This window comes from Pseudophryne corroboree, chromosome 2, assembly GCF_028390025.1.
Source record: "Pseudophryne corroboree isolate aPseCor3 chromosome 2, aPseCor3.hap2, whole genome shotgun sequence".
NCBI lineage: Eukaryota > Metazoa > Chordata > Amphibia > Anura > Myobatrachidae > Pseudophryne > Pseudophryne corroboree.
In genome coordinates, this window is record NC_086445.1 from 454,582,404 (window position 1) to 454,609,502 (window position 27,099).

A 27,099-nucleotide genomic window follows, 5' to 3' on the forward strand; every position below is an offset into this window, starting at 1 on the left:
TGTTTTAGTTCTACACAGATAGTTTATATCAGACCAGGAAATAACAAATTTACTATGACATTGGCTATTAAATAATTTTTGGATAGCGTTTCCTGTCTTATTGCACAAGTTTTTATCATAATTCCAATGTATTTAGGCTTAGAAGTGATTTTGTAATGGGGAGAGGTCTTAATTCATAGAGATGTTAATATAATATTTGGTTTATATAACTAAACAAAAGGTCATATGGCCTTAATACAGTAGTTATAAACATATTGCATAAAGTGACCGTTAAACTGTGTATATCCCATTAATTGTAAACATTTTACTGTTTTACTAGATTTTTTTACCTGTGAAAATAATGAGCGTATATGGCTCTCAGACTCACTTCTTCTTTTTTGGGAGGTAAGTTTAAATATTTTTTTTTTACGAGGGTTCTATTTAATAATGAATACCATTATTAAATAGGTATAATTACTTTTACCTTACAAAATGCATATTAAGGGATATTTTCATACATTAATATGAACAATATAAATCTTTAAAGATAAGTAAGAAAAACAGGTTCCTAATGCTAGTGTATAATATTACAATACTTTATTTTCTTTGGTGGGTAACTACTGGTGCCAGCATGACCTGTCATGCCTAAATATATGGGCTTCCAAGGCATGCTGGGCCATGCCTTGACAGCCCTTAACCACTGGCATCCAGGGATACATGCAGGGCCGGCTCTACCATTAGGCAGCTTTAGGCGACTGCCTAGGGGTGCCGGATCCTGGAGGGTGCCACTAAATTCACCTTGCAAAAAACTAAAGGATGACTGTGTGTGAGGACTCCTCCTTACACTGCGCTGGCTGCTGCTGCGGGTCTAATCAGGTGCAGTCATCGCTTTCAGGCTGTACAGAGTGCCTCAGCGCTTCCTCCATGCTAACAAGTGTAACATCATGTCATATGAAGGCACATAGGAGGCGGATGTAACTATGGCTCCCCAAGGGGCGCCCCACGGCCGCCCCTCATAGTCCTGATGCAGGCCCCTGGATCCCAACTCTCCAGCTGCAAGCAGCAACTGGCTACATGTCTGCACCTACAGCGTCGCTGTAATGCTGCTGCTGCCTGTAAGAGGAGCCATACCAATTATGAGGGAAAACAAGGAAACAACTATTATGTAAGTAACCTATGGGGGTTTCTGCAGGACCACAGACATTACACATCTTACATCCTGGTGTGTGGTTTGCACTTGTAAACAGCATAATAGAGAAATACGGGCACTGGGGTACAATACAGTACATATGGAGGGGGGGGGGCAGTAATTAACTTACAGATGGGGGATGGAACACAATAAGGAGCATCAAAATATATGTATATAATACTGTATGTATGTATGTATGTATGTATGTATGTATGTATACACATGCAATTAAATATCCCACCAGACCGAATATACAGATGCAGTGTACGATAGATAGATAGATAGATAGATAGATAGATAGATAGATAGATAGATAGATAGATAGATAATTATCCCAGCACTCGGCCAAAAAATGTAAATTGCTCTCAGTATCCTATTCAATTGCCAGCATGCCAGCTAGCATGTATACATTACATAGGCAGAAAGAACTGTCATCACTCAAGGATTTGAAAGTAAAAGTACTGTATATTGTGAACAAAGTCACGAATATATATTTTTTCACTTTAAAAGTCCATGAGTGTTGTTTCTTCTTTCTGTATATGTATAATAATGCAATATACCCTAGTCCACCTAGTGGCCACCTGCATCTCCCCTCCGAAAGGTGGGGATCATGATCCTGATGACTGTTTAAATATAAATCAAAACATATAAAAAATCTATATAAAATGTAATGTTGGAAAGCCTGTTAAAGTTAAATAGTATATACATTACTGAAGAATACTAATGTACTACTGTACATACAATTTTTTCTTCGGTCACTACAGATGTAGCCAGCTGACTGTTTTTTTCGCATTTAGCATGCATGTCTATGTGCACGTAACCCATAGATATTGACTATGCTATCGCAGGAGCGAATATTCTCAGCCAGGCGCGCTCAGTTGCTGCCGCAATGCGTCTGCACATGCACACGTATTGAGGCTGGCTATATCTGACAATAACTATGTAAACATGAGCAAGCCGATGCCAGGATCCGTTGCGGGCATTACAAATTTAGACATTCCAATTTAGGAGCATGTTCGAAGTTATACTGCCCACAAGAGTTAAAATGCTTTAAGTAGCATTTGAATCATGTTGGGATCCCGGCGACAGCTTTCTCCTGTCTACGTAGACACTGACGACTGTCAAGAAAGTGACTGTAGAAAAATCTGTATGTATCCTGTTTTTTTGAGGCTTAAGGGGGGTATCTTACTAGCCGCGATAACCCGTTTTCATGTGAAATTCAGACTTATATTGCGAATTGTGGAAAACCACTATCCAAATAGCCGTGAAAAGTTTTCACCCAATGATTTTACTAGGATTTTCACTTCACCCACTCTGTGCAGGTGAAAAGTTGGAGAAAATCCCTATGTTATGGTAAAAATGTTGGAATTTGGTTTAGGACCTCCGGGACACCCTTCCTATGAATAATTAGGCACTTAGACGTTTTTAACAATTTTTAATTAGCCAATAATGACATGTCAGTTTTCGGGTAAAAAATGGCAAAGTGAGGGAATTTGGGGTTCAATGTATAGGATATTGGGGTGCTTTATGAGTGGGAGAAGTGTTTTTAGGCTAGTGCTGTAGGTGGGGGTAGTTGGTCTGGTTACACTTTTCCCATAAAGTGACCCAAATATATATTTATACCCATTTTTATGTACCCCGAAATCAATCTGAGCACTTTTTTTGCTGAAAAAAATGTGCTTTTATAATATTTTTCCATTTAAGAAAAATGCATTTAACAGCCATTTGACCCAATTAAAGTACCCCAAATATATTAAATATGCCCTATAATTCACTATGAGGGACAGGCTGATTTGCCCATTTTCACCCTGATTTTTCACTAACTTTTTTTTTCGCCCAAGTCCCATTTTGTGTAATAGGATAGGGCGAAAAACCGGAGCGCCCATACCTGCGAAAAGCCACTTTTACAGCAATGTAAAAAAAAAAAAGATTGTGTTAAAAATTGATGCATTTTTCATGGCTAATTGGATACTGCCCTTATAGTTAAACATTATTATGGCTTTTTTTCAACCTAAACAACAATATAAAAATAACCATAGCATTGCAAAGGGGTGTATTCAATACCTGTCAGATCCTTGCCGACGGAAAGGAACCGACAGGTCAGTATTCAATACCCGGCCAAACCTGACCTGTTTGGCCCGATCCCGACAATGGCAATCCGACTTTTTTTTAAAGTCGTATTGGCATTTCAAGCACAAGAAGCAGCAGCAGGAGTGAGTGCGCAGTGACAGCAGCCAGTACAGGGTGTAATACTGTGGAGAGAAGCCGTTACTATCCCCCTGATATGAGGTTATTTGGACGGGACAGAGACAGCTCTGTGTATATAGGATGAGGAGTCTCTCACCTCTCCGAGGTGGCGGCTGCTGTGTGAGGGGTGTCCGGCTGCGGGTCTCAGATCATGTAGTACATGGCGCTCCCGCCACCGCTGTTGCTGCCCTGCATCCTTCCATTGCCTGCACACTGCGGCCGCCGCAGCAGGACCCATCCATTATCTGCACCCAGCAGAGCCGCAGCCCTGCCGCCCAGGGACACAAACCGGGTACAGAGACAGGTTGCAGGCGCTCATCAGGGGGCGTTCGGGTGTATGAGCGGAGAGCCTGGTGGGGACTCTGAGGAGAACCTGTGAATGTGTGAGGGGCACGGAGACCACACCCGGGGCGGTGCCTGAGCGCTGACGGCGACCACAGGTTTGGCCCGTTCCTGACAGTGTTAATCCGACTTTTTTTTAAAGTCGGATTGACATTGTCGGAAACTGGGCTAAAACCTGTCGGGTTTGGCCGCGCTTCCGACAATACACGCGGATCAGCACCTGAAGCCGCCAATTTGCGTGCATTCCGACAGCTTTACAACAAGTAGGGAATTCCCGACTTGTCGGAAAAAACATCCCCCTATTGAATAGGTCGGAACCCCTTCCGACCTAAACCTGTTGGAAGCTGCCGTCTTTCCGACAAGACGGCAGCTTCCCACAATTATTGAATACACCCCTAAGATACCATTGTCTTATTTTATAGCCAAATGTAGTGCATCTATTCTCCATTCAAATAATACATCCATCTTCAATGTTTCATATTTATGGAAATTTCCTGTGATCTCATAAATACATAATTTAGGGGGTCATTCCGAGTTGTTCGCTCGCTAGCAGATTTTAGCAGCATTGCACACGCTAGGCCGCCGCCCTCTGGGAGTGTATCTTAGCTTAGCAGAATTGTGAACGAAAGATTAGCAGAATTGCGAATAGAAAATTCTTAGCAGTTTCTGAGTAGATCCAGACCTACTCACAGATCGCGATCAGCTCTGGCCGTTTTGTTCCTGGTTTGACGTCACAAACATGCCCTGCGTTCGGCCAGCCACTCTCCCGTTTCTCCAGACACTCCTGCGTTTTTTCCTGGCACGCCTGCGTTTTTCCGCACACTCCCAGAAAACGGCCAGTTTCCGCCCAGAACCACCCACTTCCTGTCAGTCACACTACGATCACTTCAACGATGAAAAATCTTCGTTCGGACGTGAGTAAATCTACTAAGTTTTGTGCTAAAATACTAACCGCATGCGCACTGCGTACCATGCGCATTTTTGCCTTAATCGCTCCGTTGCGAAAATCGGCAACGAGTGAACAACTCGGAATGACCCCCTTAGTCCTGATTTATTTTATTGCACTTATTATTATTTTGGTCTGTCTTTACTGGTTTTTAAGCCACACTTATCATCAAAGTTTTTAAACTTTGTAATATTTCAGCCCATTAAATTTAAAGAAAGAAAAACATCAGTTATACGTTGCAAATGCATAGTTTGGGTGCTTGAAAAACCACATGTATTTGTTTAAGCTTTATTTTGTGTTTGAACAGATGGTGGCACTATGGTTACATGAAAAAAAACACCTCTAAGATCCAGCAAGAGCAATTGTATTACTTAATGTTCCTATGTTATTTTTTTGCTTCCTTTTTTAGCTTGAAACATTAGCTAATGTCAGTCCTTCAGTTCTGTGTTGTGTGGGTATCCTGGCTATGACAAGTGATGACATGGATTGGAAATTGCCTCTCAAAACATGGATGAGTTCCCATGCAGAACATCAGCCTCTGCTACACCAACTCACAGAGACATTCCTAGGTAATTGAATTGATTCCCTCTGTCACCCAGATCTACATCATTGCATCATTGCCTAAGATGTCTAAGTTAACAAATTGTTCAATTATGTCTCTACTTCTAGAATAAATTCAACAACAAAAACATGTTACTATAGGCCTGGGCTTCTTTAATGAACTAATGCTGAGCACTTTTCATTCAATTGAATTTTCTATTAACGATCCTCTTACTATTTCATTTTTAATGATATATTTACAGATTTTGAGACTGTTCATAAATAAGTAGAAAATTGTAGTAAAACAGTATCAAAGCTCTAAGATACCAGGAGAAGGGGCCTATAGAGGTATTCCAGACTCATTCCCTTGGGTTTCTATTCTGGCCATGCACTGCCAGGCAAAGCACTCTTTCCTCTGCCCAACAGCCGCTATGACATGGATCTTGGGTACCCAGACTTTAGCTGTAACTACTGTAAATTAGAGATGAGCGCCGGAAATTTTTCGGGTTTTGTGTTTTGGTTTTGGGTTCGGTTCCGCGGCCGTGTTTTGGGTTCGACCGCGTTTTGGCAAAACCTCACCGAATTTTTTTTGTCGGATTCGGGTGTGTTTTGGATTCGGGTGTTTTTTTCAAAAAAACCCTAAAAAACAGCTTAAATCATAGAATTTGGGGGTAATTTTGATCCCAAAGTATTATTAACCTCAAAAAACATAATTTACACTCATTTTCAGCCTATTCTGAACACATCACACCTCACAATATTATTTTTAGTCCTAAAATTTGCACCGAGGTCGCTGTGTGAGTAAGATAAGCCACCCTAGTGGCCGACACAAACACCGGGCCCATCTAGGAGTGGCACTGCAGTGTCACGCAGGATGTCCCTTCCAAAAAACCCTCCCCAAACAGCACACGACGCAAAGAAAAAAAGAGGCGCAATGAGGTAGCTGTGTGAGTAAGATTAGCGACCCTAGTGGCCGACACAAACACCGGGCCCATCTAGGAGTGGCACTGCAGTGTCACGCAGGATGTCCCTTCCAAAAAACCCTCCCCAAACAGCACATGACGCAAAGAAAAAAAGAGGCGCAATGAGGTAGCTGACTGTGTGAGAAAGATAAGCGACCCTAGTGGCCGACACAAACACCGGGCCCATCTAGGAGTGGCACTGCAGTGTCACGCAGGATGTCCCTTCCAAAAAACCCTCCCCAAACAGCACATGACGCAAAGAAAAAAAGAGGCGCAATGAGGTAGCTGACTGTGTGAGAAAGATAAGCGACCCTAGTGGCCGACACAAACACCGGGCCCATCTAGGAGTGGCACTGCAGTGTCACGCAGGATGTCCCTTCCAAAAAACCCTCCCCAAACAGCACATGACGCAAAGAAAAAAAGAGGCGCAATGAGGTAGCTGACTGTGTGAGAAAGATAAGCGACCCTAGTGGCCGACACAAACACCGGGCCCATCTAGGAGTGGCACTGCAGTGTCACGCAGGATGTCCCTTCCAAAAAACCCTCCCCAAACAGCACATGACGCAAAGAAAAAAAGAGGCGCAATGAGGTAGCTGTGTGAGAAAGATAAGCGACCCTAGTGGCCGACACAAACACCGGGCCCATCTAGGAGTGGCACTGCAGTGTCACGCAGGATGTCCCTTCCAAAAAACCCTCCCCAAACAGCACATGACGCAAAGAAAAAAAGAGGCGCAATGAGGTAGCTGTGTGAGTAAGATTAGCGACCCTAGTGGCCGACACAAACACCGGGCCCATCTAGGAGTGGCACTGCAGTGTCACGCAGGATGGCCCTTCCAAAAAACCCTCCCCAAACAGCACATGACGCAAAGAAAAAAAGAGGCGCAATGAGGTAGCTGACTGTGTGAGTAAGATTAGCGACCCTAGTGGCCGACACAAACACCGGGCACATCTAGGAGTGGCACTGCAGTGTCACGCAGGATGTCCCTTCCAAAAAACCCTCCCCAAACAGCACATGACGCAAAGAAAAAAAGAGGCGCAATGAGGTAGCTGTGTGAGTAAGATTAGCGACCCTAGTGGCCGACACAAACACCGGGCCCATCTAGGAGTGGCACTGCAGTGTCACGCAGGATGTCCCTTCCAAAAAACCCTCCCCAATCAGCACATGATGCAAAGAAAAAGAAAAGAAAAAAGAGGTGCAAGATGGAATTATCCTTGGGCCCTCCCACCCACCCTTATGTTGTATAAACAAAACAGGACATGCACACTTTAACCAACCCATCATTTCAGTGACAGGGTCTGCCACACGACTGTGACTGATATGACGGGTTGGTTTGGACCCCCCCCAAAAAAGAAGCAATTAATCTCTCCTTGCACAAACTGGCTCTACAGAGGCAAGATGTCCACCTCATCTTCACCCTCCGATATATCACCGTGTACATCCCCCTCCTCACAGATTATCAATTCGTCCCCACTGGAATCCACCATCTCAGCTCCCTGTGTACTTTGTGGAGGCAATTGCTGCTGGTCAATGTCTCCGCGGAGGAATTGATTATAATTCATTTTAATGAACATCATCTTCTCCACATTTTCTGGATGTAACCTCGTACGCCGATTGCTGACAAGGTGAGCGGCGGCACTAAACACTCTTTCGGAGTACACACTTGTGGGAGGGCAACTTAGGTAGAATAAAGCCAGTTTGTGCAAGGGCCTCCAAATTGCCTCTTTTTCCTGCCAGTATAAGTACGGACTGTGTGACGTGCCTACTTGGATGCGGTCACTCATATAATCCTCCACCATTCTATCAATGTTGAGAGAATCATATGCAGTGACAGTAGACGACATGTCCGTAATCGTTGTCAGGTCCTTCAGTCCGGACCAGATGTCAGCATCAGCAGTCGCTCCAGACTGCCCTGCATCACCGCCAGCGGGTGGGCTCGGAATTCTGAGCCTTTTCCTCGCACCCCCAGTTGCGGGAGAATGTGAAGGAGGAGATGTTGACAGGTCGCGTTCCGCTTGACTTGACAATTTTGTCACCAGCAGGTCTTTCAACCCCAGCAGACCTGTGTCTGCCGGAAAGAGAGATCCAAGGTAGGCTTTAAATCTAGGATCGAGCACGGTGGCCAAAATGTAGTGCTCTGATTTCAACAGATTGACCACCCGTGAATCCTTGTTAAGCGAATTAAGGGCTGCATCCACAAGTCCCACATGCCTAGCGGAATCGCTCCGTGTTAGCTCCTTCTTCAATGCCTCCAGCTTCTTCTGCAAAAGCCTGATGAGGGGAATGACCTGACTCAGGCTGGCAGTGTCTGAACTGACTTCACGTGTGGCAAGTTCAAAGGGCATCAGAACCTTGCACAACGTTGAAATCATTCTCCACTGCACTTGAGACAGGTGCATTCCATCTCCTATATCGTGCTCAATTGTATAGGCTTGAATGGCCTTTTGCTGCTCCTCCAACCTCTGAAGCATATAGAGGGTTGAATTCCACCTCGTTACCACTTCTTGCTTCAGATGATGGCAGGGCAGGTTCAGTAGTTTTTGGTGGTGCTCCAGTCTTCTGTACGTGGTGCCTGTACGCCGAAAGTGTCCCGCAATTTTTCTGGCCACCGACAGCATCTCTTGCACGCCCCTGTCGTTTTTTAAAAAATTCTGCACCACCAAATTCAAGGTATGTGCAAAACATGGGACGTGCTGGAATTTGCCCATATTTAATGCACACACAATATTGCTGGCGTTGTCCGATGCCACAAATCCACAGGAGAGTCCAATTGGGGTAAGCCATTCCGCGATGATCTTCCTCAGTTGCCGTAAGAGGTTTTCAGCTGTGTGCGTATTCTGGAAAGCGGTGATACAAAGCGTAGCCTGCCTAGGAAAGAGTTGGCGTTTGCGAGATGCTGCTACTGGTGCCGCCGCTGCTGTTCTTGCGGCGGGAGTCCATACATCTACCCAGTGGGCTGTCACAGTCATATAGTCCTGACCCTGCCCTGCTCCACTTGTCCACATGTCCGTGGTTAAGTGGACATTGGGTACAACTGCATTTTTTAGGACACTGGTGAGTCTTTTTCTGACGTCCGTGTACATTCTCGGTATCGCCTGCCTAGAGAAGTGGAACCTAGATGGTATTTGGTAACGGGGGCACACTGCCTCAATAAATTGTCTAGTTCCCTGTGAACTAACGGCGGATACCGGACGCACGTCTAACACCAACATAGTTGTCAAGGACTCAGTTATCCGCTTTGCAGTAGGATGACTGCTGTGATATTTCATCTTCCTCGCAAAGGACTGTTGAACAGTCAATTGCTTACTGGAAGTAGTACAAGTGGGCTTACGACTTCCCCTCTGGGATGACCATCGACTCCCAGCGGCAACAACAGCAGCGCCAGCAGCAGTAGGCGTTACACGCAAGGATGCATCGGAGGAATCCCAGGCAGGAGAGGACTCGTCAGACTTGCCAGTGACATGGCCTGCAGGACTATTGGCATTCCTGGGGAAGGAGGAAATTGACACTGAGGGAGTTGGTGGGGTGGTTTGCGTGAGCTTGGTTACAAGAGGAAGGGATTTACTGGTCAGTGGACTGCTTCCGCTGTCACCCAAAGTTTTTGAACTTGTCACTGACTTATTATGAATGCGCTGCAGGTGACGTATAAGGGAGGATGTTCCGAGGTGGTTAACGTCCTTACCCCTACTTATTACAGCTTGACAAAGGGAACACACGGCTTGACACCTGTTGTCCGCATTTCTGGTGAAATACCTCCACACCGAAGAGCTGATTTTTTTGGTATTTTCACCTGGCATGTCAACGGCCATATTCCTCCCACGGACAACAGGTGTCTCCCCGGGTGCCTGACTTAAACAAACCACCTCACCATCAGAATCCTCCTGGTCAATTTCCTCCCCAGCGCCAGCAACACCCATATCCTCCTCATCCTGGTGTACTTCAACACTGACATCTTCAATCTGACTATCAGGAACTGGACTGCGGGTGCTCCTTCCAGCACTTGCAGGGGGCATGCAAATAGTGGAAGGCGCATGCTCTTCACGTCCAGTGTTGGGAAGGTCAGGCATCGCAAACGACACAATTGGACTCTCCTTGTGGATTTGGGATTTCAAAGAACGCACAGTTCTTTGCGGTGCTTTTGCCAGCTTGAGTCTTTTCAGTTTTCTAGCGAGAGGCTGAGTGCTTCCATCCTCATGTGAAGCTGAACCACTAGCCATGAACATAGGCCAGGGCCTCAGCCGTTCCTTGCCACTCCGTGTGGTAAATGGCATATTGGCAAGTTTACGCTTCTCCTCCGACAATTTTATTTTAGGTTTTGGAGTCCTTTTTTTTCTGATATTTGGTGTTTTGGATTTGACATGCTCTGTACTATGACATTGGGCATCGGCCTTGGCAGACGACGTTGCTGGCATTTCATCGTCTCGGCCATGACTAGTGGCAGCAGCTTCAGCACGAGGTGGAAGTGGATCTTGATCTTTCCCTAATTTTGGAACCTCAACTTTTTTGTTCTCCATATTTTATAGGCAGAACTAAAAGGCACCTCAGGTAAACAATGGAGATGGATGGATTGGATACTAGTATACAATTATGGACGGACTGCCACGGTTAGGTGGTATAAAAAAACCACGGTTAGGTGGTATATATTATAATAATAATACAATTATGGATGGACGGACTGCCTGCCGACTGCCGACACAGAGGTAGCCACAGCCGTGAACTACCGCACTGTACACTGGTTGATAAAGAGATAGTAGTATACTCGTAACAACTAGTATGACACTATGACGACGGTATAAAGAATGAAAAAAAAACCACGGTTAGGTGGTATATATTATAATAATAATACAATTATGGATGGACGGACTGCCTGCCGACTGCCGACACAGAGGTAGCCACAGCCGTGAACTACCGCACTGTACACTGGTTGATAAAGAGATAGTAGTATACTCGTAACAACTAGTATGACACTATGACGACGGTATAAAGAAAGAAAAAAAAATACCACAGTTAGGTGGTATATATTATAATAATAATACAATTATGGATGGACGGACTGCCTGCCGACTGCCGACACAGAGGTAGCCACAGCCGTGAACTACCGCACTGTACACTGGTTGATAAAGAGATAGTAGTATACTCGTAACAACTAGTATGACACTATGACGACGGTATAAAGAATGAAAAAAAAACCACGGTTAGGTGGTATATATTATAATAATAATACAATTATGGATGGACGGACTGCCTGCCGACTGCCGACACAGAGGTAGCCACAGCCGTGAACTACCGCACTGTACACTGGTTGATAAAGAGATAGTAGTATACTCGTAACAACTAGTATGACACTATGACGACGGTATAAAGAATGAAAAAAAAACCACGGTTAGGTGGTATATATTATAATAATAATACAATTATGGATGGACGGACTGCCTGCCGACTGCCGACACAGAGGTAGCCACAGCCGTGAACTACCGCACTGTACACTGGTTGATAAAGAGATAGTAGTATACTCGTAACAACTAGTATGACACTATGACGACGGTATAAAGAATGAAAAAAAAACCACGGTTAGGTGGTATATATTATAATAATAATACAATTATGGATGGACGGACTGCCTGCCGACTGCCGACACAGAGGTAGCCACAGCCGTGAACTACCGCACTGTACACTGGTTGATAAAGAGATAGTAGTATACTCGTAACAACTAGTATGACACTATGACGACGGTATAAAGAAAGAAAAAAAAATACCACAGTTAGGTGGTATATATTATAATAATAATACAATTATGGATGGACGGACTGCCTGCCGACTGCCGACACAGAGGTAGCCACAGCCGTGAACTACCGCACTGTACACTGGTTGATAAAGAGATAGTAGTATACTCGTAACAACTAGTATGACACTATGACGACGGTATAAAGAATGAAAAAAAAACCACGGTTAGGTGGTATATATTATAATAATAATACAATTATGGATGGACGGACTGCCTGCCGACTGCCGACACAGAGGTAGCCACAGCCGTGAACTACCGCACTGTACACTGGTTGATAAAGAGATAGTAGTATACTCGTAACAACTAGTATGACACTATGACGACGGTATAAAGAATGAAAAAAAAACCACGGTTAGGTGGTATATATTATAATAATAATACAATTATGGATGGACGGACTGCCTGCCGACTGCCGACACAGAGGTAGCCACAGCCGTGAACTACCGCACTGTACACTGGTTGATAAAGAGATAGTAGTATACTCGTAACAACTAGTATGACACTATGACGACGGTATAAAGAATGAAAAAAAAACCACGGTTAGGTGGTATATATTATAATAATAATACAATTATGGATGGACGGACTGCCTGCCGACTGCCGACACAGAGGTAGCCACAGCCGTGAACTACCGCACTGTACACTGGTTGATAAAGAGATAGTAGTATACTCGTAACAACTAGTATGACACTATGACGGTATAAAGAATGAAAAAAAAACCACGGTTAGGTGGTATATATTATAATAATAATACAATTATGGATGGACGGACTGCCTGCCGACTGCCGACACAGAGGTAGCCACAGCCGTGAACTACCGCACTGTACACTGGTTGATAAAGAGATAGTAGTATACTCGTAACAACTAGTATGACACTATGACGACGGTATAAAGAAAGAAAAAAAAATACCACGGTTAGGTGGTATATATTGTAATACAATTATGGATGGACGGACTGCCTGCCGAGTTCCGACTGCCGACACAGAGGTAGCCACAGCCGTGAACTACCGCACTGTACTGTGTCTGCTGCTAATATAGACTGGTTGATAAAGAGATAGTATACAATACATACAACAATATACTACTATACTGGTGGTCAGGCACTGGTCACCACTAGTCACACTGGCAGTGGCACTCCTGCAGCAAAAGTGTGCACTGTTTAATTTTAAATTAATATAATATTATGTACTCCTGGGGGCTCCTGCTATAACAACCTGCAGTGCTCCCCAGTCTCCCCCACAATTATTATAAGCTTTGCCTTTTATACATTGATGTGCAGCACACTGGGCTGAGCTGAGTGCACACAGACTGAGTCACACTGTGTGACTGGCTGCTGCTGTGTATCGTTTTTTTTCAGGCAGAGAACGGATATAGCAGAGAACGGATATATTATATTAAAATAAATAAAAGTTAACTAACAACAACTGCACTGGTCACTGTGGTAAACTCTGTCTGACTCTGCACAATCTCTCTCTCTCTTCTAATCTAATTTCTAATGGAGAGGACGCCAGCCACGTCCTCTCCCTATCAATCTCAATGCACGTGTGAAAATGGCGGCGACGCGCGGCTCCTTATATAGAATCCGAGTCTCGCGAGAATCCGACAGCGTCATGATGACGTTCGGGCGCGCTCGGGTTAACCGAGCAAGGCGGGAGGATCCGAGTCTGCTCGGACCCGTGAAAAAAACATGAAGTTCGTGCGGGTTCGGTTTCAGAGAAACCGAACCCGCTCATCTCTACTAAATCAATATATTTGTAACAGTACAATTGATAATTAATCAACTTATTTTATATACAGTAGTAGTGAATAGTGAGTTAGTCAGTGTTTGCTCATACACAGCTGCAGTCTGCTGTCTCTCTGGATTTATATACAGTAGTAGTGAATAGTGAGTTAGTCAGTGTTTGCTCATACACAGCTGCAGTCTGCTGTCTCTCTGGATTTATATACAGTAGTAGTGAATAGTGAGTTAGTCAGTGTTTGCTCATGCACAGCGGCAGTCTGCTGACTCTCTGGATTTATATACAGTAATAGGGAATAGTGAGTTAGTCAGTGTTTGCTCATGCACAGCGGCAGTCTGCTGTCTCTCTGGATTTATATACAGTAATAGGGAATAGTGAGTTAGTCAGTGTTTGCTCATGCACAGCTGCAGTCTGCTGTCTCTCTGGATTTATATACAGTAGTAGTGAATAGTGAGTTAGTCAGTGTTTGCTCATGCACAGCTGCAGTCTGCTGTCTCTCTGGATTTATATGCAGTAGTAGTGAATAGTGAGTTAGTCAGTGTTTGCTCATGCACAGCTGCAGTCTGCTGTCTCTCTGGATTTATATACAGTAGTAGTGAATAGTGAGTTAGTCAATGTTTGCTCATGCACAGCGGCAGTCTGCTGACTCTCTGGATTTATATACAGTAATAGGGAATAGTGAGTTAGTCAGTGTTTGCTCATGCACAGCTGCAGTCTGCTGTCTCTCTGAAATTATATACAGTAGTAGTGAATAGTGAGTTAGTCAGTGTTTGCTCATGCACAGCTGCAGTCTGCTGTCTCTCTGGATTTATATATAGTAGTAGTGAATAGTGAGTTAGTCAGTGTTTGCTCATGCACAGCTGCAGTCTGCTGTCTCTGGATTTATATACAGTAGTAGTGAATAGTGAGTTAGTCAATGTTTGCTCATGCACAGCGGCAGTCTGCTGACTCTCTGGATTTATATACAGTAGTAGTGAATAGTGAGTTAGTCAGTGTTTGCTCATGCACAGCTGCAGTCTGCTGTCTCTCTGGATTTATATGCAGTAGTAGTGAATAGTGAGTTAGTCAGTGTTTGCTCATGCACAGCTGCAGTCTGCTGTCTCTCTGGATTTATATACAGTAGTAGTGAATAGTGAGTTAGTCAGGGTTTGCTCATGCACAGCTGCAGTCTGCTGTCTCCCTGGATTTATAATGTAGCTGACTAATCCACACAGTGTGGGCTTCCTGTTGGAAATGCTTGCTGCTAGTCACATTATTTTCTGAACTGGCAGTCCCGCAAGGGGAGGAATTTCTTCCCTCTGAAAATGCCAGCTCTGTATAAGATGATGATCAGGGAGAGCTCCCAACTCCGAATTAGTCCGTTTGTGCCCAAATCATTGTCTTTCACTTTTGAGTTTGTGTATTATTTAAGGAAATTCTCCACTTAATTTAAGTAGTAGAGAAATTTGATATATGAAGACACCGATATAGTGAGTTTTGTTTTTGAATGTAGAGGAAAATAAAGTATGTCTTAATATAATAATGAATGACACATTTTGGGCCTAAATCAGCATGGTTAGCTGAAGTGCGGAAATCGCTATTCGTCGATTTCTGCACATACGTCTACATCGTTGCTCGCATGTGCGAGGAGTAAAACTGAGTATAAGAGCTAGTGGGGGGCGGCGATCGTGGTTGCGTTTTGGAGGCAGCGTGATGTCACACGCAGCGCTGTGACTCAAAACATGGCAGCTCGGTGACCCTTAAGATGAGAGAGCATCGCTGTTTAGCAATGCACTTGCATTTCAGTGGGGGAAGGGGGACTCGGCTATATGGAGCAGTCTTGCCCTGTGCTGGGCGGCCCCCAGCATGCTAAAGAAAGGAGTTGTAGTTTTGAGATTTCTCGCACAACTACAACTCATGCTGAATCAGAGCCCTTATTAAAAGACATGTAAACAAAAGACGTATTCTGCAAAAGCTAAAGCATTTAATAATAAAAGGATTAGGCACACTGAAATTAGCGCAGTATTTCTTTCAGATTTTCTTGAACATTTACTTTTCCATTTGGAGGTATTTTGGCAAAGTGAATATACTGTAGATCTATATAGATCCAAAAACTTTAGGGTTTAACACTATCTGGCAGGATGGTAAACAAGCCCAAGTGTCAGTTCATAGCATTCCAAAATAGGTTCTCACAGATAGGACACAGGGGGTCATTCAGACCCGATCGCATGGTAGCTTTTTTTGCAGCGGTGTGATCGGGTCTGAACTGCGCATGCGTATGCTCCGCAATGCGCAGGCGTGTCGGCCGCTGGAGACAGGGATCTCCGGACAGCGACGGATTTAACGAAGAAAGCAATCGCACTGGCGATCGCAAGAAGATTGTCAGGAAGAGGCCGTTTGTGGGTGTCAACTGACCGTTTTTAAGGAGTGTCCGAGAGAACGCAGGCGTGTCCAGCAATTTTAAGGAAGGGTTCCTGACGCCCGCTCCAAGCCGGATCATCACAGCGGCTGAGTAAGTCCTGAGCTGTGCAGAGACTGCACAAACTTTTGTTTGTGCAGCTCTCTGCACATGCATTCGCACCCCTGCACAGCGATTACCCCCTCCCCCTGTAGGCGGCAACTAACTGATCACAACAGTGCAAAAAACTCCTGCGTGCGATCAGGTCTGAATTAGGCCCACAGTTCACAAAAGTGGTGTTTATTGCATACTCCCACTGCACATGCATGTTGTAGATGGAACAGAAACATTCCTTATGTTTTTTATAAATATTATAATATATAAATTTGAGACAATGTTGTTTCTTTGGGGTTGGCATTAATTTGAATCCTGATTAATGTCTTGAGGTCCCTTTAAGATCATATGGTTACTAAATTTTTTGTAAATACATTTATTCACAATATCTTCACTTAGTTATGTATCAATTTTCACAATAAAAAAAAGAACATTTAAGAAAACATTTCACTATACTATAAGTGGGAGTCATGAGAATGCCTCTAAATCAGATGTTGTTTTCTCTTTTGCAAGCATAGGATAACACGGGATGTAGTTCCGCCGGTCACATTACCGCCCCCTATTCCCCCCCCCCCCCCCCCCGACAATCCCGATGGTCAGCATGCCGACTAACAGAGACTATTCCCACCCGTGGGTGTCCACCACACCAATAGAGTGGGAATAGAACCCAGTCGGCATGCTGACCAACAGGAACTATTCCCACCCATGACTCATGGACACCAATAGAGTGGGAATAGAACACGTTGCGATGGCAGGTCGCCACCGAGCCCGCAGCATTACGCTCTTCCTCCCCCACACAGGCATTCCGCTGCCAGGATGCCTGTCCGCCGGTCACGAAATACACACCCGATAACACAACTGTTCTGTGAGAGCGTCGACTAAAATAAAGGTGTTCATTTCACAAATACATTTTTAAGGCCAGTCTATTTCATTCTTGTTCTTTTGTTGAGGCTATATTAAATGTCCCTGTAAATATGTACTGTAAATGTTAGCATATTTGTCCAACTGTTTTAAAACATTAATAAGAAAATTATTCCCTGTTCTACTGTAAATATGTTGAAAAGTGGCACTTGTGAAATTGTACAACTGTTACTTTGATTACTTAGCTTTCTAATGTTTTTTATAGTAATATAAGCAGCTGTTTGAAAAGGTTTTCGTTAACTTTACAGATTGTACTAATCACTAAGTGTCATTTTAATGAAGCTTATCTTGTTTACTTACATTTTCAAGATGCTGGAAGGCATATTTAGGTGACATGTGTAACGTCTGCTCTGCTGTCAAGAAAGTAAAGATTCCCCTATGCTTTTTTTAACTTGGGTTTATTCCAAATGACTTGGAACCTTTATTTTCAAAAAGTTTGTTAAACCTTAGTTTGTGCACACTGGGCCTAATTTATGTCCGAACACAACGGCATACGCAGCTATGTTTTTCTAGGTTGCAGAACTGCTAATCATTGCAGGTGAAGCCTCTGCCCAGAAAAAACTATAGACGCTAACCAGAGCCAGCGCAAAGTCCTCCGCAATTGCATACTCATACACAGCACAGACGCAATGACGAGGAACATTGACACCTAGGGTTGACCTATGGCTACGCAGAATGGCTGCGGTGGTAGTGACTCTTGCGCGATATTTCTCTAAGTACATGTTTGCAGCTGAAGGCAGATACACGCCTCAAAAATGGCCATGACACGCCTATGTTTTTGCCGCCGCTCCCCGTTACCTCCCGCAAACGGTCCCTTCTTGTCAATCCCTCTGTGCATACAATGTCAATGCGAGCGCAATCACCAAGGTACCTTGGCGCGTGCACTATGTGATCATGGCACATGCACAGTCTGCTGATGATCGCTCCGCTGTAAAAACATCAGCATTGCGTACAAACATGATTAGCCCACTCTGCATGGATTCTAAAGTCATTTAGGAATTTAAAATGTGACATCATAGTGCAAATTATGTTTGTGATGTCGTGGGCCTATGGCTACATTAATGTACATGGTAAGATCTACCTTTCTCTATGCATGCTAGGTTAGATTTAGGAAACATTGTATTGCATCTGCATTCCAAAATGAGATCTAATTTGCAGAGCAAGATATTTTAATAATATGCGTTCCTGGCTTGTTGGCATGGAGGTTACTGGATTGTTGGCGTGGAGGTTACTGGATTGGTGGTGTGTACGTACCTGGATTGGTGGTGTGTACGTACCTGGATTGTTGGTGTACAGGTACCTGGATTGTTGGTGTACAGGTTCCTGGATTGTTGGTGTGCAGGTCCCTGGATTGTTGGTGTGCAGGTCCCTGGATTGTTGGTGTGCAGGTCCCTGGATTGTTGGTGTGCAGGTCCCTGGATTGTTGGTGTGCAGGTTCCAGGGTTGTTGGTGTGCAGGTTCCAGGGTTGTTGGTGTGCAGGTTCCTGGATTGTTGGCGTGCAGGTTACTGGATTGGTGGTGTGCAGTATCCGGTGGTGAATTCCAGCAGAGGGGATAAGGCGCTGACCTGTAGCCCCTCCCCCAGCTCCGGGCGCCATCTACTGCTGGTGTTCCCATCCTGAAGCTGCATCTCTCTCTCTCCCTGACTCCCTGAAGAGATTTTGGTGCCATTACATAGCTGGGCTGATCTCCGGGACGGCTGGGCACGTTCTCCTCTGTAAATCTGCCTGTATCATCAGCGCTGTGCATTTACAGACACTTAAGTATTCTACATGTCATTTTTAACTATTTAGTGTTAGTTAAGAACAAGTGTATTGCTATCTGAATATTTAGTACAAGTATTCTGTGATATAACAATCAACAGTAAACACTGGATGTATATCTGTATACATACAGTACATATCTATATGTAATTACTAGTCCAGTGCAGTTTTATTGTTATATGTGATAATTCCTGCATTGTACCTGTGACTGAGTGTGCCTATTGCTGCTGTGTGGGTTCCACTCTTGTGTATCACACGTTTGCTATCACTATATTCTGTACCCTGGGGAACTAGGTGCATCAGAGTCTCATATAATATATAGTGCTACACAGGGTATACTGATTGTATTTCTCACTGAGTTTTTCAGTCACCCTACACCACTTATATCCTTTGTTTGTGCTCTGTATTTACTGTCACAAAACACAGGGGATTGTTTGCTGTTTTTTTTGTGTTTATATGGCAATATTGTACTTTTACCTCCTAAGGCTACACTCCACATGATGTCTGTTACACAGGGTGGGACATCCGCGGACGCTCCTGCATCATGCAGTGCTGTTGTCACGGATTCACCAGTGGGGAAAGTGTTAGCTGCTGGTTCAGGCGCTGGGGGTCATGCATCTCCCAGTCCATCTGCGGCACCTGTGGTCAATCAAGACCCGCCTTGGGCAGCTTTTTCAAATATGCTAACTATGCTTTTAATGCATCTCACGCCCCCTGTGGGGCCTCTTGCGCCATTGAAGCCACATATTGTCCCTGTAGTTAATTCACCATGGGCGGATACTTTGTCTACCCAGTTACAGCAATTAAATCAGAATTTAGTTAGACAAAAGTCCACCTCACGTCCCTCTGGGGCCAAGGGGTCATCTAAGCGGGCCATTTCTTCCTCACAATCCACTAATATGTCGGATAATTCTTCCAATGAAGTTGGGGAATATACTGATCCGTCAGACACTGATACAGTTGCTTCTGATGAGGAATCTGCAACCCAGGTTGATGTTCCTGACCTTGTGGAGGCTATCAAGCTGATTCTCCAAATCGATGATGACATTGAGCCTCCTGTTACATCTAAGAAACCTGATAAGTGTAAACGCCAGAAGGTTGCTAAAGTAGTTTTACCACATTCTGACCTCTTAATTGATATACATCAGGAATCCTGGTCATCTCCAGGAAAGACGTTTTCCCTGTCTTAAAAGATGCTAGCTTGTTATCCTATCCCTGCGGAGTTGAGCAACAAGTGGGAAACTCCACCGCCGGTGGACACTCATGTCACCCATCTTGTGGTGTCCCCTAATCTGCCTGTCACCACTGTCACCTCACTGAAGGAACCGACAGATAAGCGTGTGGAGGGATGCCTGAAGTCTATTTACACTCTTACCGGTGCTGTACATAGACCCACTATGGCTGCCTCTTGGGCGGCAAAAGTAATTGAAGCATGGGTTCAGGCAAATGAGGAGGAGCTACCTCAGAATTTTTCTGCCACTGCCAGACAATATCTGTTGTATATTACCACAGACTCTCACTATATTCAGGAGGCGGCCTCTGATGCAGGGGTCATGGGTGCCAAGGATTCTACTACGTCTTATATTGGCTCGCCGGATTCTGTGGTTGAGGTCCTGGAAGGAGGACCTGGACTCTAAAAAGACCTTGGAGGTACTTCCTGTTTGGGGAAGATCTGAATAAGATTGTGACTGACTTGGTGACGGCCAAGACTGCGTTTCTCCCAAGTACTAATCCTTCTGCTCAGAAGGCTAAGAGTACACTTTTCACTCCTTTCGACCTCCAAGTAAAGCAAAAGGTCAGGTGTACCTGAGACATGCTCGCTCTTCCAAAAACACAAAGCCCAAATCTAAACAATCCTGGGCCGCCCGTCAGCCTGCTTCCAAACAAGACAAGCCTGCTGCATGATGGGACGGGCCTCCCCCTGGGGGACCCCAGCGTGGGAGGTCAACTTCTGCAGATACGGAACAGCAGAACCCTGAAATATACCCTAAAGCCTTGTCTATCTCGTTATCACCTTGCAGACAACCATTTATATTTAATATATACTTAATGAGGTGCCGAGGCCCAATACAAATGAACAAACCTGTACAATTTTAATTATGTTTTGTTTCATGTTTGTATGTAAAGTTTGTGAATATTTCGTCTTTTAGATTTAGGAGTTAGATACACAAATTTTATTTTTATTATGAAAGTTAAGTTTTATGATTCTATTCAATAAAACATGGGTAATACCTAGTTATACATACGAGTGCCCTATACAGAAGAGTCTATTACCATCCTCTTTTGGTATCCCTCTTTTTGGCTTCTCTCCATCATCAGGGAATCAGAATCCTGTCATATCTGGACGACTTGCTAATTCTGGCGAACTCCCAAGTGGTCCTCGTCAGTCAACAGGAGATGTCAGTCAAATTCCTTCAAGCCCACGGGTGGCTCATCAATTGGAAGAAGTCCTCGCTGATCCCTGCTTGAAGCATGGTGCACCTGAGGGCGCTGTTGGACACACACAGCCAAAGACTGTTTCTGCTCCGGAGAAGGTCCTGAAACTTCAGGACAAGATCAGATGCTTCCTCTCTCGCCAGAGAGTGTCGATACACTCAGTGATGCAAGTACTAGGCCTTATGGTGTCGGCTTTCGACATCGTAGCGTACGCTCAATTTCATTCCCGCCCTCTGCAGAAATTAATTCTTTCCAAATGGGACGGTCTGCCTCGTCAGATCAGGTCTCAAATGATCTCCTTGACTCCGGAGGTAAATCTGTCACTGAGCTGCTGACTACAGAACCAACAGTTGAGCAGGGGGCCATCCCTTCTGGATCTCCAACTGGGTCCTTCTGACTACTGATGCCAGTCTGCGAGGTTGGGGCGCGGTGTTGGAGCAACATTCTCTCAAGGGTCGGTGGACCAGGGAGGAATCCTCCCGATAAACATTCGGGAATTGCGGGCAGTGCTCAATGCGATGACACTGCCCTGCCTCTGGTACAGAACAGGCCTGTTAAAGTACAATCAGACAACGCCACCACGGTGGCGTACATAAATCATCAAGGTGGCACTCGAAGCCGCATGGCAATTATGGAAGTGTCAAACATTCTCCAATAGGCAGAACGCCATCTGCCAGCCATAACGGCAGTGTTCATTCCGGGAGTCCTCAACTGGGAAGCGGACTTCCTCAGTCGTCAGGACGTACACGCCGGAGAGTGGAGTCTTCATCCCGAAGTCTTTTCAACTCCTAGTGGACAAGTGGGGCCTACCAGATGTAGACCTAATGGCATCTCGACACAATCACAATGTTCCGGTCTTTGGAGCAAGGACAAGGGATTCTCAAGCAGCGTTCGTGGATGCACTGGCAATTCCATGGAACTTTCGGCTGCCATACGTGTTCCCTTCAGTGTCACTCCTGCCCAGCGTAATACGGAAGTTCAATCAAGAAGAAGGAATACTTCGCTCCAGTGTGGCCCATACGGCATTGGTTCTCAGATCTGCAGGGTCTATCGATCGAGCGTCCTCTTCTGTTTCCTCAACGCCCAGACCTCCTCGTTCAGGGCGCTTGTGTCTGCCCGGACCTAGCCAGACTCGCTTTGACGGCATGGCTCTTGAATCACCATTCCTGAAAGCAAAAGGATTTTCTGAGGCGGTTGTTCAAACTATGTTGAAAGCCCGTAAACCAGCTACGGCTCGGATTTATTACAGGGTCTGGAATTCTTACTTCACATGGTGTGCTTCTAAGAACTATGATGCATATACGTTCAAAACATCCAGACTTTTGGCTTTTCGACAACAAGGGCCTTCGTCTGGCCTCCGTCTGCTGAACAATTGTGCAAGACTGCTACGTGGTCCTCTGTGAACACGTTCATCAGGTTCTATGCTTTTGATACTTCCGCCTCCTAGGATGCTTCCTTTGGACGCTGGGTTCTTGTGCCCGCTACAGTGCGTCCCCTCCCAGGAGGAACAGCTTTAGGACATCCCCAATGTTATTCCCTGTGGAATCCCAGTGTACCCCTCTGCAGAAAAGGAGATTTATGGTAGACTTACCATTGTTAAATCTCTTTCTGCGAGGTACACTGGATTCCACAGGGCGCCAACCTGACGCACTTAGCTTCTTTGGGTTTGAATGGCATTAGCCTCTAGTCCCTTCTCCTGTCGTGAGAATGTGGTTCTATGTGACTAACATCTACCATCTCTCTTACCTACTACTGCATTGAACTGGTTAACAAATCTGAGCTCCAGTGCCTGGAGGCGGGGCTATAGAGGAGGCGGTGCAGTGCATCCTGGGAACAGTCAAAGCTTTAACCTGTTGGTGCCTCCGATCAAGATCCAACTCTACACCCCAATGTTATTCCTTGATGTTATTCTCTGTGGAATCCAGTGTACCTCGCAGAAAGAGATTTAACAAAGTCTACCATAAATCTCCTTATTTCTACCAGTGTTATTAATACATTCAGTGTATACTAATATGATCTTGATTTAATCCACATCACTACTGGAGGAATGAGATGATCTGAGAATGATTGGTGACAAGGTTTCTGCTTCTTTCTAAAGCTGTGAGTTCGGTAAACTTTGTTATTGTTCTGTTACTGCAGTGGTATCTCCGCTACAATGGCGGTTGTGTGAGCATGTAAGCAGATTTTGACCTAGATATGTAATTGCATTTTAATTAACTGTCAATTATTTTACTGTTGTCAACAATAATGAAGAAACATAGGGGTTCATTCAGTTAGCCACGAGTTAGCTCGTAGATCGAGTAAGTGCATGCTAAGAAATGGTAGCCATGAACTCGCAGATTTTTGTTCACAGGGCTTTATTCAGCACGAATTGCAATTGCGACTAAATGCACACTGATTGTGATTGCATCGTAAATCTGTGAAGACCGCCAGCCAAACCCACAATCTCATTTACGATTGTACAACCCCATCGCAAATATAGCCCACTCCTATAGCATGCATAGCTACAAACGCAACATTGCGTACACACACTCAAATTTACAAGAAAAAAATGCATCTCTCATACAGTACATCGATGTCAGCACAAAACTGGGATGGTTTGTTTCTTGTTCTAGTCAGTCAGCATAAGGGCCCTCATTCCGAGTTGTTCGCTCGCTAGCTGCTTTTAGCAGCATTGCACACGCTAAGCCGCCGCCCACTGGGAGTGTATCTTAGCTTAACATTGGGGGTCGGAATGACCCCCAATGTTAGGCAGGCATTAAGGCTCATGGCGTAAATACAATACATACATGTAAAATGTTAAAGCAACGTTGCTTACAACTAAAATGAGCATACTATACACATAATAACATACATACCTAAAGAAAAGTGTTATTTCCTAAGTTTAAAAAAACTAAATTATTTAATTAGGCATGCAGCACACTAAATAGCAATCCCTGCATCACTGTAAACACCATCAGCTGTCTGTGATTTAACAATTATTAGCTTGACCATTGGAACGTTTGCTGCTGCCGTCAGTACTCCCAAAGTCTGTGTAGCTCTATAGCTACTCAGCCTGTGCGATTGTGTTTGCAGTTTCTGCAGTTGTTTTGCATATATTGCAATTGCAACGCCCACATCACACCCACTACACGCCCCGCATCGCAAAAGTTTCGGACCCATCCCACTGACACTCGATTGCCACTCCTTTTTATAGTTACTAAATGTGATCCCTATTATGTTCGCAGATACCTACGTACGGACACGGAAACGCGGGCGCACTGTCTTGTGTTTGGCTGTGTACGTAACCGCAGTGTGCTGATAATTGCTCATTGCACGATTATTCACATTTGCAACTGATGCTGAATGAGGGGCACAGTACCATAGGGTTGCATACAAAAATCTGCCAGTTTGGGGCGAGACTATAGCAAGTAGTTCTAATTAAGCCAATCTCATCTAGTTACTTGTGCTCATAGCGCGGGTAAGTGTGCACATATTTGCCACTTATGGTATCCCTGAACCCGCAGATATTTGATTGCAGGCCATATGGTAACAGTACATGCTGCAAGCTATATGCTTAGCACACTCTCTGACACTTTCCTTTGCCATGACTAGCATATGGGTGTGAGCATTAGGTGAACAAGGGTTCCCACTCATGCAGGTTTTACAGCAAAGTGTCAACACACATGATGATGTTACATGGTGGTTGGACGCCAGATCATCCCTATTTCAAATTATGTTTATTTTATTAAGTGATTAAACAATTGCTCCAGCACTTCATTTGGATGCAAAATGATAAATGATGGAGGAACTATCTATATATATATATATATATATATATATATATATTGATAAAGCTAAATATTTATCGTATATAATACCCTTTATGAGGTCTAAGAACACTGTACGCTATCTACGTATGAAGTACCGTAAGGGTACGCTAGTTGCGTAACAATCGCTTTGCCGTGATCGAGACGCTCAAGCGTCACGTTCACTCACGGCCAAGAGATCACAGGCAGGCACGTTATTGGCTGTTAACTAAAGTAATGATTCGCTATAGCGTAGCGAACGCTCGGGACCACGAGGAGATCACCAGCGGAGCTGGCGCTCACTATATTAAACCTTTGTATCTAAACCATAAACAGTGTATTGTGCAGTAAGACCTTAGTGTAATGTTAGAGAGTAAATGCAACACAGTATAACCTTATTACCTTAAAAGCTGTTTGAGCGTCACCGACGCTCTGAGAATACTTAATACTATAAGAAACACACAGATACCGTGCTCAGGGTCCAACGCCTAAAATATATATTATGAATGCTATACTTGCAAAAGAGTTAAACACAATACAAGTCATACACTACAATATAACATAGACTACCTAACCAGATAACTACACAGGAAATACAATACAATACAATTTATGGGAAAATGAGTGAGAAAGAGAAGGAGAGAGAGAGAGAGAGAAATTGAGAGAGATTGGCCCACAATAACAAGAAGATCAATATAGTTGCGGAGAAACACTTACGCACAAGGGGAAACGATCGCATGCGCCTCGATATCCAGCTCCCGATTATCAGCAATGAGAACCGTTGAAGAGAGTGAACTGGATATGGTCGGCCTGCCTATTTATGCCCCACACACAATGCAATTCAATGGTCCCTACAATCTTATTGTTCATTGGACACAGGAATTCGGCTTCGCATTATAACAAAAGGTCATAGGTTGATTCATACAGGTGGGCTGTGACTATTTCCAACAGCTCAGGTGGGAGGGAAACTGGGTTTCCCGCCGCATGGGTAATAAAGTGCAAATAAAGTAAATGTTCATAAACTTCTTATGTCCATAACTATTCGCACGAGCGATTGATCTGCTTCAAACCAACACCGGAATATTTCTAATTAAACATTCTTCCGATGGATACTAAACACCACTGTATTACTCCTGTCTGACCCTTCGTATCAAACAAAGAGGGATTTCTCTGTTCATGAACATTCTATATTAACCAAACTTGCAGAATCTATCAAAGGGACCATGATCTACAAAATACATTATATAGTGAAAATATGTAATGATTGAGTCGCACGCTACGATCGCATAAACTCTACCGTAAATACGCATACCATGCGCCTGCGGGTGCCCGCGACTGAGTATGCGCACGTACGGGAGAGCGTACGCATGCGCAGCACGGACCTGTGTGAGGTGCAAATATGGTAGTGTGCATAGAGATATTTTTCTGACTTTGACAGTCCACCCTTTGGCAGTCAACAATAACTGCCACTTCCTGAAAACATTTCAAAAGGAGAAAAATATATGTTAGGGGTTAATACATTTACATGGTTGGGTAAGGGAGGAGAGGAGATGGTAGGAAAAGGGTATGACCTAGTGAGATAGCAGAAGCATGTGTGTATGAATCCGTGCTTGGGGGTCATGTATCATCGTGCCGTACGTGTTTTAAATCAAGCTTCGAGGTATTGCGAAGTATACATGTGAATTCCTTCTTATCCCGTGGTACGGGTCTGTGGATGGGCTGTCAAACTTTACCGAGCTCTTTTCGGCTTTGGTTGTAACAAAATGGGGGAGCACATTTTAGTTGATGATACATGAATGGGGGAGGTATGTGGTTGCTGATATCTGTGCCTGGATTCCCTATCGACTATGTGTGTCATTACCTGAGGGTTGTAGAAATGAAGATAAAGAACACTTATGGTAAATGCAGTGGTATTCTATGTCAGGTTAATGTACATCTGTCGGTTGAAGTTTTGTTCGGTATCAGTTGAAAGT

General features: G+C 44.4%; 1 protein-coding gene across 8 annotated transcripts in view; it reads left to right on the forward strand.

Moving 5' to 3' along the window:
- LOC135027842 (uncharacterized) overlaps positions 1-27,099 on the forward strand; it is a 1,366,020-nt gene that overhangs the window by 547,409 nt on the left and 791,512 nt on the right. For all 8 annotated transcript variants that reach the window (XR_010224289.1, XM_063953746.1, XM_063953745.1 and 5 more), the window contains exons 52-53: positions 320-384; positions 5,113-5,272. Coding sequence is in view for 7 of the 8 variants with exons in the window: in XM_063953746.1 (XP_063809816.1) it covers positions 320-384; positions 5,113-5,272 (225 nt within the window). In the remaining variant the exon portion in view is untranslated. The remainder of the gene's footprint in view (positions 1-319; positions 385-5,112; positions 5,273-27,099) is intronic.